Genomic DNA, 14,927 nt, shown 5'->3' with positions numbered 1-14,927 from the left:
TCTCCAGATCTTGCAGGCAGGAAAAGTTCGGGTACAGCAAAGAAAGACAAACTTAATGCAGCTCATCTCTCCTTCACCAAATAGGTATCTAATAGGACACTCCTCTGCCATACACACACTGACGTATCAGAGACTGTACTGACTCATGAAGTATAGCAAGCTGTTTTTTTTTGAAGTACATTTCAGGCTCCACCAGTACTGTGGACTTGGACAGGGCATCTGAAGTGACAGTGGTTTAGTAAAGGTTGGAGGAGAACAGTGCTCAAGTCTTCCCCAACTGTGCAGCTGACAACTGTTTGCTCCAAGGTCTTTATGGCTGTGTAGTTACATCTGGTGTTGTACAGCAGGTTGTACAAAGCTGAAAAAACACTGTGTAAGTTAGGACCACTGAAGTTCAATAAGCACTGTTTTGGCCTTCCTGAAAACACACTGACCAGAGTCCTCCAGTTTAACAGGGTAACAATAAAGTGAAGCAACACCCCTGAAGAAAGCAGGTACTTCTGCTGCTGCAGATAAACCTCCAAGGTCTGCAGGACATTCAATGAAGAGCTACACTTGCTTTACATTTTCCACTAAAATACGCTCCACAGATCAGGACAAACTCTTGAAGCAGTCTTCCCTTATTAACCTAGGGACTAACTCAATATCAGACAGGTGAAGGAGAATGCGTGTTTAGGTGTCAGAAGTAAAGCCTCTCTTCAGGCACAAAGAAATAAGAATGCCTTCTCCCATGAAAAGTTGATTCTGCCTCTTGGATTTGCCATGCATACAAACTGTATCAAGAAGACAGGAGATGGTCACGATCCTTTATGAAATAAAATCAGGGGCAGAAATGTCCAGAAATAGAAACCTAGAAATTACAGTCTGGGGTCAAAGCAATTTCAAAGAAGCTGAATTACACCAAGCTCTCCAACAGCTCTAACCACTAAGGCACCTAGACACTTCCCTTCCAACAAACAGAAGGATTTTGAAAACTAAGTAGAATTTCCCATGTTAGGTCTCAAGCACAGACAGATAGATACTCTCTAAACACATTGTCTATATTTACTTCACTATCTATTCCAAGTTTAAGCTAGCATTTGTCCAGCTGAAATAACGAACATCAGCTAAGATGCGAAGAAAGGATTTTATTGCAAGCACAGTGAGCAACGATCAGGTTCCATCTCACATGACTGTGACTAAGGACATGTACAAACCACCCACCCTTCTGTTTTTAGCAGTCCTTGTTTTCAGGTGTACATCATTTCTGCCATGTGAGACATTTTCTTTGGAATATATAAGTAATATTCCATGTATCCTGAAAGGTCTTCGATAGTCACATCATCCACAAAGGCTCTGGCTTGCTCAGAGCAAGAGCGTGGGGAACTCGATGGAGTTCTCGATGGCAAAGACTGGGAGTGATCCTCAGCAACTGTTCTTCTATCAGATGCCAACGTGAAAGTGTTCTGCAAGCCAGAGAATTTGTACACCTCCATTTCTTGCCATCGTTTACACTGACAGGCTTTATCTACACAGGCACATGGCTTATTCTTGTTCAGCTTGGACACAGATCGGAAGTCAGAGAGCTCTGCAGTCTTTAGGCTTGCTTCAGATACTAAAGAAATGGCAGTGGGAGAATTTTCTTGTGTGTTCACTGATGTGGACTCTGCAACAGAGGCTCCAGAACAACCAACACCATCTCTTTTCTGGCCAATGTCTGAGGCAATACTGCATTGTTCGTGTGCACAAGCTTCCTTTGGGACTAATATTCCAAATGCACTGCCATCAGCTGGGGAATCAATCTGGCCTTTGTGCACCAGTTGGTTGCACGTGGATTGTGATTTTGTGCTGCAATGAATAAATTTTGGAGGATGAAGAATTGGGGACTTGGAACGCCTGCGACGCTGAGTTCTCACAGCTCCTCTTGAAGGTTTCTTCACAGATCTAACAGAGAAAGGTACAAAAAGTGAGTGAAGTTTCACAAAACGACTCACTGTTGGACTAAGGATAACATTCAGCAAAATATCTAGTGTTGCACGCAAGAGTTTTAAGCTCAGAGGATTTGCTCAGGGTATTCTACTATCTTGGAATTTGACATTGTTCCAGTCAAGCACCTGTAAAATGTATGAAAGGAACACCTGAGAAATGAATCCTGAAGTGTGTGCTTTTAGGGTTAAAAAAGATGAGTAAAGCATGTAAGATAACCTCTGAGAGAAGGATAGAGCACAAGAAGATAGCACAAATCAACAAGAACATCTTTGTTACAATCAAAGATGCGTGAAGTTCTGCATACACAATCAAGAATTGTTTTTAATTTAGCATCTAGAGCACACTGACATCTTCTACAATGTTTAACAGCTAATGAAAGAGATGCATTCATGACCGTCTAATTGAAAAACAGTAGTCCACAGTTTTACTAAAATCATCTATAATGTTTAGCTGACCAGCATTTCCTTTTACTTCATGTAATTGTAAATAAGGCAAGGAAAAAAAAAAGCACTGCAGAGTATTTTAAACAATCTCTTTAATAAAATAAATGTAAACCTCTTACTTAGGCCCAGTTACTGGAAGAACTGGCTATTTAAAATTCATTTTCATCATAATCACATTTGAAGTAGCCTGACAATCCCAGACTTCTCTTACCCATGCCAGGTATCCTTAGAAGTACAAGCATTCTTAGGTTTGGTTTCATCTGCTGCTGCTCTAACTAGTGCTCTTGTCCCTTCACCAATAGAAAGAGAAGCAGTAGAGCTGTGAAAAAATGAACAATTAATAGCAAAGATTAGCTAGCATTATGAGCATGGAAACACTTGTGACCTTTCTTCTCCAGAGAAGATTACCCAAATCATTTCTGCCTCAGAAGAGCTGCCACAAAGACAACACAGATCTTCAGACAACGTTATGCAGTTCTACGCCAGAAAACTGTATAACAAACTTCCCCCAAAGTCGATGCCATACAGCAGTGAGGTTGCACACCCAAACTCCACACCTCAGCGTGGAAGCACACAGAACAGCTAAACCTCAGTTTCCCCAGGAGAGGGGAAAAACCATCACTGAAGAGATGTGCCTCTTTTTCCAGAGACAAATAAACCATTCTTTCTTAAAAATAAATGTTCTTTGGACATAAATAGACTTTGTTTATCTGAAGAACACTTATGCCTTTGTCTAGGACAATGTAAGCTGAAACTCTTCATACTACTGAAAGTTCACCCACTTGAGCAACAGAACTGTGACAAATTTTCAACTTTTATTCAAGTCAGACAAAACAGAAAATTTACTCCTTTCTCTACTGCTATCAATCCACCCCAAACTGAGATTTCCAGTGATCCGTGACAATAGCAAAAACCATTTTTCAAGCTGTGACTTCACATATTGGTCTGGAATTGATAATTGATAATTTAATTGACATTAAATTGTTTTTTAAGCAGGACTGACTTCCCAAGAAATGGAAATAAGTCTTCACGTGCCACTGAAGGACAGCATTAACTGGTATTTAAGAGACTAACCTATTCTTCAAGCACCTGCTGTTTTCCATTTTAAAACTATGAACACAGCAGTAAATTGAAGGTCAAGAGTAAAAACCACCACTATTAAAGTATTTCTGACCTGGCTTCCAGACTAGAGATACTAAAGCAATGAAAGGCACTTGGGTGGTGACAGATTTCTAACAAGCTTAATTACTTAAATGAAAGATAATATTAGAAGCCTCTCTATTTGCCACCTAGCTTCTAAGGGAATTCCAACTACCAACTTGATATTTACATTCTGCCTTACAGCTGCACTTCAGTGAGCACATAACTGCATTACAGCCTGCAGCCTACTGAAATTCAATGCTATATATGTAAAAATACACACATTCATCAGCAGCAAAAGAATTATATAAAAACCATCTGTTTATTCTTGATAAAAAAAAAGATTTTTGCTAACAGAAGACACATACTGCTTGTCTTCTTCTGCCCGGGACAGCAAGGGTTAAGTACCACACATCAGGTCTCCCATGAAGCAAGACAAAAAAAAAAGCATTCTTTTCCAGTTAGCATTTTTAGCTATAAGCAGAAAGTCTGAAAGTGACATCAATGAAAACAGTTTGTGTGGGAATCACGCATTGAATCTAATGCTCCTTCACTTATATGGAAGGAATATTTCTCTTTTGGAAAAAACAGTTCATCTGAAGACATCCTGTACAGCAGTGATCACACGTTGACTTCCAGAGCTACAGCCACAACCTGGGACAGCCAGAATCCTGCCAAAATTCATCTCAAGCAAGCTGTCAACTGCTGCTTATCATTAGGTCTGCTGCTGAGGGCTAACGATGATTTAACAAATCATGACTCCTTGAGAAACACAGCCTACAGTTAGTGAATTTATTTCAACCTAACTACAATGATGGCTTTCAGTGCCTGACCTTTTGAAATTACTTCACTCGTTCAGATGTAACAGTAAGGGTGTTCCCCTCGCAGTCCATTTGTAAGGTTAACTCTCTACCTCCACATGCTGTTACTTACCCAGCTGCATCAACTCTCAGCTTTTTGAATGCCGTCTGCAGGCTTTCCTCCTCTCCATCCTTAGCTTCTGTTTTCATCATTAAGATGGTCAGAAGCTGTCGGTTACCATATACTGCTAAAAACAGAAAAGAAACATGAAAATGAGAATGAATGCCATGTTAAAAACATTAGTTACCCAGCAGCACGACGATGCATGAAAATAAACTCAAAATAGCAAACTGAGTGCACACAGCTGAGGTCATTCTAGCAGAATGTTTTTCAAAGTCAATTCAGAACTAACTTTATGATACCCAGGAATGGAACAAACAGTCTCTTCTTGTACACTTGCATTAGAGAAATAGCAATTTAAAGTAAAATCTGGTCAACAGCATCTTGCACATCTATTGAAGTTTAGACAGCCTCTTCCATTTATCTCAGAAATGCTACCAGGATACCTCCAGAAATGGTGAGAAGAAACAATCTTATTAGAAATAGACAGCTTTCCACAGCTATTTCCAGCAGTGAGGCTTGCTATTATACATTCATAGAGTAATACCTAAAAAGACCCACAAAAATAAACAGACTTCTCGAAGACAAGACTGTTAAGCTATGCATTTGTAGGTTTTTGGTTAAATTCTCCTCCTCCATTACAAGTGGATGAAGCAGTGCAGTGATTCATGTTAGACCCACAGCTTTTGGATGTGCTCTGTGACCTGCTGCAGCTGCTGCCACCATGGAGGACTAAAGGAAAAAGGACAGAAGAACAGACTGCTTTCAAAACACATTAGCTTTTTATTTAAGCTGTTCAGACTTAGACGATCTATACTTCATTTTAATTACATTCATACTATCCCAGAACACTCTAAGAGAGTTAAACTGCAGCTGTTTTTGATTACACAGCCTGAACTGCTGGAAGAAGAAATAGGAAAGCAAGACTCAGAAGTGATTACTCTGCATGCACTCAGTCTTTACAGGATCTTTTGTTTTAACTTAAGTACTTAAAATAACAAACAAACAAAAAAAACAAAGCCCCACACTAACAAACCCAGCCAACCCACTCAACACATTTTCTGGTTCACCCTGCCTTTGCTTTCAGTTTACAAGATATAGATGCACAATTTTGAGTTAAGTAAATCAGAGGCAGTAAACTCACAAAAACAGGTCAAAATTGAGAAAGGATCTGAACTGCCAACCCCAGCTTTGCTTAAGCCATCCAAAAAAACTTTCATAACCACCCTGGTAGCCAAGACTACTGCTTCATTTCATGCTAGAAACAAAAAAGCCTTTTCATCAACATAGCTTCCACTGCCACACGTTAAATTCTTTACACACAGGTGTTTTGCTACCCCAGTCTCTGCAAAGCTACCTTATAACAGGATACGAGTCCCAGTGATTGACTTGAGTACTTCCAGAAATAAGGGCTGTTTGGTGGCTGCCACACTACACAGATTTGTGTGGGTTGTGACCAGATCATAATCTTAGGCCTTCTGGTTTATTTATTTATTTTAAATTTGCAAGAGGAAATCATACTTGACCAACTTCTTCTGTGAAGAAATAACTGGCTTAGCAGACAAGAGGAAAGCAGTAGATATTTTAACTCTGACTTCAGCAAGGCTTTTAAGCACCACCTCCTGTTAAGACCCTGACAGACAAATCGATGAGGCATGGGCTGGATGAGCCAAGCAGTTAGAGGCAAACAGCTGTGTAAGGTCAGGCTGGAGGCCAGTAACAAGTAATGTACCCCAGGAATCAACAGTGGGTCCACTCCTGCTTAACATCATCATTATGGATCCAAATGATGGCATATACTGCACCCTCAGTATGACTGCTGATGTCATGGACAGGAGGGGTAAATACACCCAAGAGTTTTGCTGCCATCCAGAGAGACTCTGACAGGCTGGAAAAAAATGGGCTGACAGCAACCTCACTGCAGCTCAGCCATGGGAGCTGTGAAGTCCTGCCCTATTCTGGGCTTCCCAGTACAAGAGAGACATGGAGCTACTACAGAGAGTCCACCAAGGACCACCAAGATGGTCAATGAAGTACTTCTCCTATGAGAAAAGCTGGGGAGCTGGGGCTGCTCAGCCTGGAAGAGGCTCAGGGAAAATCTCATCAATGTCTCTAAGTACCTGAACAGAGGGTACAAACAACACAATCAGGCTCTGTTCAGCAGCACCCAGTGCCAGAACCAGAGGTGATGGGCATCAACTGGAAAATCAGTTCTGTCTGAAAAATCAGGAAAAACTCCACTTTTTCTGAGGCATGGAAAATAAGAAACATAGGTAAGGAAAGAGAAGCAATCGGCACATCGATAGTTCAGTTGCTTAAGCAGATATGAGTTGGCAACTTCTGCTCCTGCAGTCTCACTCCAGTTGGAGACAGCTCCCCACGCTGCCGCTCCAGCTGCTCGCTCTGCTCACATTCCAGCTGGACAGGCCTTGCTGCAGGCAGCCATTATGACACACGCAGAAGGATGACGTACCACAATAACACTGAGGCACACGCTGTCCTGTGAGTCATGCAGCAAACAAACACCGGAGAACGAGGCTGGGACAGAGCCTGACTGTGTGCTGTTCATCCAAGCACGGCATTATTCAGACACTCACATTGCTGAGAGCCCTGACTGTGGTAAAGCATACAGTTCCAGCTTCACCAATCTTTTCCCTTGGCCTAAGCAGCAACTTATAACAAATAAAACATTAATCTGTAATTTCTGCCCATGAAACACGCAAACACAGCATACCATAGCACAGAGAATAAGGAAGGGACACGGCGGGACCATCGAGCCCGACCCCAGGCCCCACGCAAACGCCCCAGCTCAGACCTCCGTCCGAGATCCTCGTCCCGACGCCTCTCCGGCTCGCACACCTCAGTGCTGCGACCGCCGCCCCGGGCGGTCTGTCCCACGCCCGCCGCCCCGCAGCGAAGAACCCTTCGCCGATACCCGACCGGAGCCCCTCCTTCGCGTCGGAAAGAAAACGGCGGCAGGAGCAGCTCTCCAACCGCAGCACATCCACCAAAGCGCGCCGCGAGGTTCGCCTGACGGAGCGGCGCCGCCGGCACCAGGCCGCGCCTCGAGGCGCAGCGCCGTCCCGCCCGACCCCTCGCGGACCGCCGCGCGCCCGCACCGAACCCGCAGCGCCCGCCGACGCCGACGCGGACGGAGCCCAACGGACGCTCACGGCTCTCCGGCTCTCCGCGCTCACCGCTCTCCGCCTCTTCGCCGCTTCGCCTCTCCGCGGCCCGGCGCCGCCCGGATGCGGGCCCTCAGCCGGAAGCGGCCCCGGCCCGGCGCCGCGCATGCGCGCTCCTCCAGCGCGGCGCTCGCCCCGCTTCCCGCCGTGCGCGGCGGCCATTGGCTGCGGGCGGCTCCTCCCCGCGCCTCGGGCGGCGCGGCCGGCGGGGCTCCGCGGGACTCGGGGCCGTGCGGGGCCGGCCGTGCGGGGACGGAAAGCCCGGGGCCCTGCGCCGCCAACCTGCGGGCCGCGCGATCGCCGCTAACGGCCGTCCCCGCCCGCCGCATCGCGGCTGGCAGCGCGTGGCACCGCGCCGAGCGTCCGCCCGCGGAACCGGCGGCGGAGGAGCAGTGGCGGCGCGGCGAGGAGGAGCGGGACGAGGCCGAGGCCGACACCGAACGGAGCCTGCGGACGGCCTTCAAGAAGCTGCGGGTGGATGAAGCGCGGTGAGTGGCGCGGAGCGGCCCGCGGCTGTCGGTCCCGCGGTCAGCAGGCAGAGCGGTCTGACAGATCTCTGTCAGGTCCCGTTTCTCACCGCCGAGTGCAGAGGAGCTCGGGGCCGCACACGGAACCGTCGCAGCCCAGCACCTGAAGCCGTGGGGCCGAATCGGGATGCTGACACCCGGGGGCGCTGCGGCACCGCTGTGACGCGGCGCTCTCTTTCAGCAGATGGATCGCGGCTCAGCCTGTGGGCGACGGGACGGTTCTCACGGCGCCGAGGAGAAGAGCTGCAGATGGAGCCCGGCAACCGTCCGTCTGCTGCCAGGAAGCACGCAATGGGTAAAGCACACCGTCAGCTGCACCCCACCTTTATTCTGCTCTCGGCCACGTGCAACTTGCTCGCTGTAGCCAGGGAGAGTTCTCACACAAGGGGTTCAGATTACAGTTTCCTTGCCCCTCTATGGCAAACCTTCTCCCTTTAAGTCTCACACCTTTGCACCCTCCCCTTCCCACCTTCTGGGGTGCTGCAAAGTACCTGGATATTCGGGGCCGTGCTGCCACTAGCTCTGATATCCACGCTGTGCGCTGCAGTTCGGTATGGAATGACGGTGGCCAAGACAAAGCACCTTCAGAAAAGTACATTTTATTGAACACCAAAGATCTGGGGGAAGTACCTTTAAAATAGGAGTGTTCTCACATCTCTCTCTTTGGGGAGAGCCCCATTTTCGTACGGCTCTTCCTCTGTTCCTGTCACGGACTGTACACCAGCAGTCGTCCCATGCTTCGAAGCAAAGAAAAACAAGCTAAAATGCACATGAGATATCGTTAGCTATGCTATAGGGGTCTGTGAGCAATGGCACAGATTCCATAGTGACCTACCTGTTCACCTCTTCCGACCCTGCAGGTGTGAGAGGACCTCCGGAGGATCGGCCGGTCTCTCACGGCAGAGACGTTCCAGGTCTCCTGTCCTGTATCCTCCCAAGTTTATACACTGCAGCACAAAACACAAAGCCCAGTCAGACACATCAAAGACTCCCATCGGTTCCAGCGTTTGTGCTACAGCAGAGCACGGCACAGAGCACAGATAGAATTCTCACTTGGAGGCCAGCGATGACAGAAGAGCCACAGCTGAAGCTCTGCAAGCTTCCACCGCTGGAGGGCCGTTGGGGAAGTCTTGGGAGAACTGCCTCGTTCTGCCCTCAACACTTCACTCTAACTCACACACCAGCCAAACCTCGGATTTCCTTTCCTTATCCAAGCCTAACAGATCCCTGTGTGCAACAGCCTCCTCACATTCGCCTGTTTTGTACTCTGAGGAGGCACACACATGTGTAGATGACACAAATATTGAAGACATAACAGGATACCTGGAGCATTATTTATATATTCCAAGGAAAATGTCTCCCATGGCTGAAATGATGTATTCCTAACTGTAAGCCATGGAGAGTCACATAGTCGTACAGTTTAGATTTTTATTAAAAAGAAAAACTGTATATAGTTTTATACAATCACAGAATAGTTTGGAGTGTTTTGGAGTGGTAATCTAGGATCATCTCATTCCAACCCGTCTGCTGCAGGAAGGGACACCTCCCTCTAGCCCCATCCAGCCTGGCCTTGAAGTCCTCCAAGGTGGGGGCATTCACAGCCTCCCAGGGCAACCTGTCCCAGCGCCTCACCAGCCCCACAGTAGAGAATTTCTTCCTAATACGTGGCTAAACCACACACTCTTCCAGTTTGAAGCCAGTTTAAAGTCCAGTTGCTACATGCCCTTATAACAAGTTCCCTCCAGCTTTCCTGTTGGTGAGCAGTGAGCTGCTGGGGGGCCCTGGGGAGCACAAAGCCATCCCAACACCAGGCCCCTGGAGCCCCACAGCGAGCAGGGATGTCCCCGTCTGCTCTGCGCACAAAGGACCCGCAGGCGCCCGATGCAGCAGGGCCACCGCGCCGATCCCATCCGCCCGTGCTCCCGGGGCTGCCCCGGGGATGATTTCATTCCTGTGCTGCTCACAGCCCCAGGACCCTCCCTGGGGCACCCCGGGAACCCTCAGCCCCTGCCACCCCACTCCAAGGTACTGGTGGTGAAAAGGATTGGGGGTCGGGGGGAGATACGGAAGCCCTTGTTGGGCTCTGCTCCCAGCATCCTCCTGCCCTCCGAGGGACAATCTCCACAGATAGAACCTGCCTTTTCCTCGTTTGACTTTAAAAGAAAAGAAATATTTTGTCAGCTATTAAATAAGTAATGCCTAATTCCCCCGGAACTCGGACGTACTCATAGAAATGCTCATATTTGTTAAGGTGCATTTTTAGCTGCCATCAGCTGGAGGAAAACAGGCGATTTTCCTTCATTCAGCACTTCTTAAGACACGGCTCTCCAACGAGCCCTCGAGGTTTTTTGTTGCCTGCTTGACACACTTGGGTCACAATGGTCACGTTTTCTTAATAAGCCGGAAGCCTGAAGTGAGATTCCTGAGTGCACATTCACATCGAGCACAGAGAAGAGCAGCAGAGGAGGATGCTGGGCTGCCCAGGGCTGGAGTCAGCATTCCCACCTGTACACCGGGCTGGTGCCAGCCTAGAGCCTCATAGAATCATTAAGGCTGGGAAAGACCTCTAAGCAGAGAGGAGGGGGAAACCAGGCACTGGGCCACCAAGGGATTACAGAGGGCTGTGTGATGTCCCTGGGTGGCTGCCTGCTGTATGGGGAAATGCATGGAGACAAAGCGGCAACGCGGAGCTCCAGCAGGGAAAAGGGGAACAAAATACCCCCATAGAACTCTGCTTGCTGCCAGCACTCCCCGGAGCACAGCAAGTGCCTGAAATCCTCCCCATAGCAAAGCCTTTCACCTGCTCCAGAGGTGCCCAGGAAAGCCAGAGCCCAACCCCAAGAGACGGACATACCTGAGTTACGGTGTGGGCTTCCTCCAGCCGAGCTGTAGCACCCACTGCAAGCAAGGGGCAGCATCACTTCAGCCTCCTCTTCCTCTTCTGGGGGTCTGTGCTGCTGCTCAGCCCAGCTGGGACTCCCAGCCCCATCACTGATCACCCACACCTGGGGGCTGAGGGCTGGGATTCAGCCTTCCAGAGCCCTCACCCCAGCTGCTGTCCCAGCGCCATGGGCCAGACAGAGGTGACCCTGCAAAGTTCGGATGGCTGCGGGTCTCCTTTGTGACGTTCCCTCTATTGCCAGGAATGGAGATCCTCACTTGGCTGCCTGCCTGGATTTTGCAGTGGGCTCAGGGCAGTTGTGGGGCTGTGGGGCTGAGCTGTGCCTCTGTGCCCCTCTGCAGGTGCGCTTGGTCATCGCTGAGAAGGGGCTGCCCTGCGAGGAGCGCGATGTCAGCATGCCATTGCTGGAGCACAAGGAGCCCTGGTTCATGCGGCTCAACCTGGGCGAGGAGGTGCCTGTCATCATCCACTGGGACAACATCATCAGATCCAGGAGAAGGGACGGCTGGGGGGAAGTCCTGTGTCCCCCTGGAGCAGGGCTGCAGCTGAGACGCTGAGCTCCGAGGCCGCTCCTCATGCCTCCTTTGGCAAGAAGCATCTCCAGCCCCTTAGTCCACATCTTCCCAAATCTGCAGGCTGCCACGCTGGGACGCTCCGCTAGGGAGACTTCAAAGCCCACACGGAGCTTTGGCTGTGGCATCACGATGCTCGCCCCACCATCCATCAGCCTTGCGGCGGAGGCATCGAAAACATCTCAAAATAGATCCCCAAGCACAGGCACCATGCCAGCTCAGCTGCTGTCCTCTCCAGCCCGGCCGCCATCGTGCTCAGCAGAGGCACGGCACTTCCTCGATACCGGGTTGACAGACAGACAGACAGACACCGGAGCCCCGCGGAGGAGCCCTCAGAGCAGCAGCCCCGCATCCTTGGGGCACACTGCTGCGTGGGGCTGCAGCCCTCACACTGCTCCGTGCTGTTGCCCAGTCCCTACGGAGAGCAGCTGACCCGGCATATGTTGGCAGCACGCTGTCCCCAGCAGGGGATGTGGGCTGACGTGGCGGCAGAGAACAGCTCTGAGCACAGTGGGGATTTATGGCTGTACCTGGAGACACTGTGCCCTGGCACGGGAGAACTGCCTCGCTCTGCCCTCGTCACTTTGCTCTAACTCACACAGCAGCCAAACCTCACATTTCCTTTCCTTATCTGCCTAACAGATCCCTGTGTGCAACAGCCTCCTCACATTCGCATGTTTTGTACTCTGAGGAGGCACACACTTATGTACATGACACGACTGTTGAAGACAGAACAGGATACCTGGAACACTATTTATATGTTCCAAAGAAGATGTTTTCTATTCCTTATCCATGCTTAACAGATCCCTGTCTGGAGCAGCCTCCTGGGGTTCTCCCACATCCTACTCTGAGGAGGCTCACACCTATGTAAATGACGGCACAGTTGAAGATATCACAGGATACCTGGAACACTATTTATATATTTCCTAAGAAAACATCTGCCATGGCAGAAATGATGTATTTGTAAGTGACCGTCACAGACAATCACACAGATAGCCATTATCACAAATTTAACAGGCTCGTTTGTGCCATATTTTTACTGTTTGGTGTTTCATCAAATGGTTTTTTATATTGTGCAGTTTAGTGTTCTAATTAAAACTGTATATAGTTTCATACAATCACACAATGGTTTGGTGTGTTTTGGAAGGGACCTCTAAAATCATCTCATTCCAACCCGTCTGCTGCAGGAAGGGACACCTCCATCTACACCAGGCTGCTCACAGCCCCATCCAGCCTGGTCTTGATGGCGGACTCCAAGGTAGGGGCATTCACAGCTTCCCTGGGCAACCTGTCCCATTGCCTCACCAGCCAAACAGTAGGGAATTTCTTCCTAATAGCTGGTCTAAGCACACACTCTTCCAGTTCTAAGCCATTTTCCCTCGTACCATCACTACCTGCCCTTATAACAAGATCCAACCCAGCTTTCCCATAGACCCCCTTCAGTACTGGCATGCTGCTATAAGGTCACCTCAGGGCCTTCTTTTCCCCAAGCTGAATTGCCCCAGCTCCCTCACCCTGTCCTTGTAGGGGAGGTGCTCCAGCCCTCTGATCATCTTCATGGCCTCCCTCTGGACCTGCTCCAACAGCTCCACGTCCTCCTTGTGCTGAGGGCTCCAGAACCAGACAGTACTCCAAGCGGGGTCTCATGAGAGAAGGGGGGCACAATCGCCTCAACCTGGTAGCCACACTTCTCTTGATGCAACCCAGGCCTCAGTGGGCCTTCTGGGCAGCAAGCACACCTTGCCAGCTCACGCTCAGTCTCTCCTCAGGCCACGCTAACAAATCCTTCTCCACGGGGCCGCTCTCAAGCCATCCTCTGCCTAAGCCGCATCTGTGTTTGAGATTGCCCCGACCCAAATGCACGACCTTGCTCTCGGCCTCGGTGAACTTCCTGAGGATGCCATGGGCCCACCTCTAAGTCTCTCCAGGTCCCTCTGGATAGCATCCCTTCCCTCTAGCGTGCCAGCTGCACCACTCAGCTTGGTAACACCGGCAAACCTGATGAGGGTGCGCACAATCCCACTGTCCACATCGCCTATAAAGACATTCAGTGGCACCGGTCCCACCACCAGGGCCAGCTCCCATCGCTGAGGAACGCCACTCCTCCCTGTGCTCTGCTTGGACACTGAGCCGCTGACTGCAGCTCTGAGTGCCACCATCACCCAGCCACTGCCTCATCCAGCTCGAGCTCCATCCAGCACATCCACACTCGCTTGCTAACCTTAGTCCCAAATTAATAAGTAAATAAAAAAGAATATGCACTACAGTCTCTGAAGACCGTAACAAAAGCTCTGTAAATCAAATGACTGCCGTGCGATCTTTCAGTTTCTGCTGTGGCCATTCAACTCCTCCATGCCGCTTTCACTGCAATTTGGCGTTCAAACACCTTCCAGGCTTTGTTCTGAAGTTTGGCAGTGTTTGCAAAGCTCGTTGTTAACACGTCCCAAGGCTTCCAGAAATCTTCCTAGCTAAAGTTCTGTCTTCCTCATCCTGCCCTAGGGAGAAGAACGAGAAGGTGTTCAGGATTCAGGACAGGAGGTGCATCTCCTTTCCTCCCTCCAGCGCTGCCTGGCTCGTTTGTGCCGGCTCCATTGGGAAAAATTCCCCTGCTCAGATGTGGGGGGAGAGACAGAGAGCGTGGCTGTGCGCTTCCAGCCTCTCCCCACCTAACAAGCTCGCTCTTAAGCACTGCTATTGTTCTGCAGGGAATCGCAAGCCGTAACATCCTTAGATGTCAGGTGTCAGAGTTGGAGGGCAACTTTCGAGCTCATCTCACGCAGCCGCCCGCAACGAAGAGGGACAGCACAGCTCCATCGGGTCACGCGGGGCCCGGGCCAGCCTGGCCAGGAAAGGCTCCAGGTGCTCCGATCCCTCCTTCTCCCCACAGCTCCGGCCAAGTCCCGCCGTGAGCAGCTCCTGGCGCCCACGGAACACTCTCACAATCGCCCCCACAGCTGCACGTACCCACCGGGGCACGCTCTGCTCCAGCAGCGCCATCCCTCCCCGCGCCCGGTTGCCGAACCACATCAGGACCGCGCTCCGCACTACGACGACCCCTCCTCCTTCCCCGCCGCCCCACGCTTCCCATCGAGCCCGACCCCAGGCCCCACGCAAACGCCCCAGCTCAGACCTCCGTCCGAGATCCTCGTCCCGACGCCTCTCCGGCTCGCACACCTCAGTGCTGCGACCGCCGCCCCGGGCGGTCTGTCCCACGCCCGCCGCCCCGCAGCGAAGAACCCTTCGCCGATACCCGACCGGAGCCCCTCCTT

At 50.2% G+C, this 14,927-nt stretch overlaps 2 protein-coding genes and 1 pseudogene across 8 annotated transcripts; 1 reads left to right on the top strand and 2 right to left on the bottom strand.

The window, feature by feature from the left end:
* Nucleotides 1–1,107: 1,107 nt before the first annotated feature.
* LOC116227424 (oxidative stress-responsive serine-rich protein 1) lies at nt 1,108–7,775 on the bottom strand. 6 transcript variants are annotated; one of them, XM_090152311.1, is made up of 4 exons: nt 7,670–7,775; nt 4,485–4,599; nt 2,623–2,730; nt 1,108–1,923 (listed from the first exon to the last, which is right to left on the bottom strand). In XM_090152311.1, the coding sequence occupies exons 2-4, from the start codon at nt 4,562–4,564 to the stop codon at nt 1,230–1,232; spliced, it is 882 nt and encodes a 293-aa protein (XP_090008437.1). In that variant the 5' UTR covers nt 4,565–4,599; nt 7,670–7,775; the 3' UTR covers nt 1,108–1,229. The 6 variants fall into 6 exon arrangements, with proteins under 6 accessions (XP_090008437.1, XP_090008440.1, XP_090008438.1 ...); XM_090152314.1 differs by having other exon boundaries at nt 4,485–4,596; nt 7,670–7,754; XM_090152312.1 differs by having other exon boundaries at nt 7,592–7,706.
* LOC149915615 (uncharacterized) lies at nt 6,249–9,370 on the top strand. The gene is made up of 4 exons (XM_090152367.1): nt 6,249–6,312; nt 7,281–8,145; nt 8,366–8,479; nt 9,045–9,370. The coding sequence occupies exons 1-4, from the start codon at nt 6,249–6,251 to the stop codon at nt 9,226–9,228; spliced, it is 1,227 nt and encodes a 408-aa protein (XP_090008493.1). The 3' UTR covers nt 9,229–9,370.
* On the bottom strand, nt 8,917–14,655 carry LOC149915614 (uncharacterized; annotated as a pseudogene). The gene is made up of 4 exons (XR_016472023.1): nt 14,435–14,655; nt 11,039–14,059; nt 9,020–9,131; nt 8,917–8,943 (listed from the first exon to the last, which is right to left on the bottom strand). The product of XR_016472023.1 is annotated as an uncharacterized LOC149915614 (transcript).
* Between the last annotated feature and the right edge of the window lie 272 nt (nt 14,656–14,927).

This window comes from Phasianus colchicus, chromosome 17, assembly GCF_987193195.1.
Source record: "Phasianus colchicus chromosome 17, bPhaCol1.hap1.1, whole genome shotgun sequence".
Lineage (NCBI taxonomy): Eukaryota > Metazoa > Chordata > Aves > Galliformes > Phasianidae > Phasianus > Phasianus colchicus.
The sequence above is the reverse complement of the archived record's forward strand: the minus strand, read 5'-3'. Positions and strand labels throughout refer to the sequence as shown.

Bases quoted from the DNA above. Each gene is read 5' to 3' on its own strand.
- LOC149915615 (XM_090152367.1), top strand. From the start codon at position 6,249: ATGGATCCAAATGATGGCATATACTGCACCCTCAGTATGACTGCTGAT. The intron at 6,313-7,280 runs GTAAATACACCC...CAAACGCCCCAG, and splicing joins TGATGTCATGGACAGGAGGG to CTCAGACCTCCGTCCGAGAT. The intron at 8,480-9,044 runs GTAAAGCACACC...CCGACCCTGCAG, and splicing joins TGCCAGGAAGCACGCAATGG to GTGTGAGAGGACCTCCGGAG.
- LOC116227424 (XM_090152311.1), bottom strand. From the start codon at position 4,564: ATGATGAAAACAGAAGCTAAGGATGGAGAGGAGGAAAGCCTGCAGACG. The intron at 2,731-4,484 runs GTAAGTAACAGC...ATTTTTTCACAG, and splicing joins CTGAGAGTTGATGCAGCTGG to CTCTACTGCTTCTCTTTCTA. The intron at 1,924-2,622 runs GTAAGAGAAGTC...TTTCTCTGTTAG, and splicing joins TCTAAGGATACCTGGCATGG to ATCTGTGAAGAAACCTTCAA.